A 1,751-nucleotide genomic window follows, 5' to 3' on the forward strand; every position below is an offset into this window, starting at 1 on the left:
TATATATATATATATAGGCCTATATGCCCTTATGCAACCTTGTGCAACTCCCAGGATTCTTGCAATAAAATATTTCCCTTAGCTTTCAAGTATTCTAAAACTGCAAACCAAATTGATAATTTTTCTTGCTGGGTTCACATCTTCAGGTGTTCCTTCTGGCCCCGGGCCCCACCGAGAGTCACTGCAGTGAGCTATTTATGGTCTCCACAGGGGCAAGGTTCCGCCTCTCCGGAGACATTTTCATACAGCCTACAATCTTAAACTCTCCCCTTCCTCTCTCCTCTCTCCTCTTCACTACTCCTGTCGAGGATGTTTTCCACCTATCTTGGGTTGGGGTGGTGGGGGGGACTCCTCCTCTGCTCCTATTGGCTCTGTGTGAGCCTATGCCGCGTTGACGTCAGCCCCCTGCGGCGCTGAATGGACCGAACAGCCTGTCTGCTCCATACTCCAAAACAGCTCGGCAAGGCTCGGCACGGCGCAGCACGGGTCGGGCTTCACCCTGGGAATAGAGAAATACCTGGAAAAGGAAGGTTACAGGAAACAGGCCTCAACAACTGCTTCGTGTTTTTGATTTTTTTGCACAAAAGCAAGGACGGGGGGAGTGCGCCCACCGCGTTGCGGGTGTATGTGCGTGCGTTTGGATCACGATGATGCAAAGTGCGGCGGTCCTACAGACAGAGAGTCCTGTAAAGAGTTTACCGGAGATTCTCGGTGTGCCACTGCAGCGTAAGACATTTTCCCATCTTCTCATCCTTGTTCTGTTGGTTACCAGTCTGAGGACAGGTTGGTGAGTGCAACCTCTGCTGCGGGGTTTAGCCATTAAAGACAGGGCTGACTTACAGCCAGATAATAAGGCAAGGAGACTGGAGCCCTATAGGCCAGTGATGTGTCATGCTAATAACAAAATGCAAAAGTACGATTTAAATGGCATCAGTTCACTTTTAAACAATTCATAGCTATTTAGGGAAATTTCTGAAAAAGGTGTCAATGCAGTTTCTTGCTTCTTTAAATTGTTAATGATCATTTCTGTTCTGGAGCAATGATTTGGTGTCAGAAAGTGCTGCATCCCCAGTGCAGTGCTGCTGGACTCACACTCTGCTTCCTTCCAACGCTGTTAATTTGTAAACGAGCCTGCATGGTCAAGGGATCAGACGCGATTGTCATCGTTGCCCATCAGACAAACACGCACTGGCTTTGACTGACATCCGTTACTGAACCTAATGTGCCTTAGACGTCTTATTCAAAAGGCCCGGGCACTGGGTGAAAATGCCAGAACAATTACTTTACTGCTTTAGAACAATTATTTATACGTCTTGCAACACTTCCTAGATTTCATCATCAAAGGGAAGAAAAGTATATATATATATTTATCAGTTGCTTCTATAACCTGCAGGGCCTTTCATAATCTGATCATGGAAATACTGAAGTGCCACTGGACCCGTTTCTGCTCTGACCTAATTATTCAGGGACGAGTTAGGAAAATATACTCCCCATCTAAAGGGGGGAAAAAATCATATCATCATCATCAACAACAACAAAATTATGATAATATTTTTTTTTATTATTACTGCCGCTTAATCTGGTCCAAAAATATTACAAAGTAAATTTTAAATGTAAAATTCATGAAATATTCAAAAACAGGTCTACAAATAGATCTTGTGCGATTGATATAAAATCTATCTATCTATCTATCTATCTATCTATCTATCTATCTATCTATCTATCTATCTATCTATCTATCTATCTATCTA

The 1,751-nt window shown here is 43.4% G+C and overlaps 1 protein-coding gene across 1 annotated transcript in view; it reads left to right on the forward strand.

Annotated features, from left to right (window-relative positions):
- The first annotated feature begins 396 nt into the window (after positions 1–396).
- The window catches only part of lhx4 (LIM homeobox 4), a 9,240-nt gene continuing 7,885 nt past the window's right edge, over positions 397–1,751 (forward strand). Inside the window, exon 1 of the mRNA XM_015399211.1 lies at positions 397–726. Within this exon, the coding sequence (XP_015254697.1) occupies positions 626–726 (101 nt within the window). The 5' untranslated portion in view covers positions 397–625. The remainder of the gene's footprint in view (positions 727–1,751) is intronic.

Source organism: Cyprinodon variegatus, unplaced genomic scaffold (assembly GCF_000732505.1).
Source record: "Cyprinodon variegatus isolate N-32 unplaced genomic scaffold, C_variegatus-1.0 Scaffold30, whole genome shotgun sequence".
In the NCBI taxonomy this organism is placed as follows: domain Eukaryota; kingdom Metazoa; phylum Chordata; class Actinopteri; order Cyprinodontiformes; family Cyprinodontidae; genus Cyprinodon; species Cyprinodon variegatus.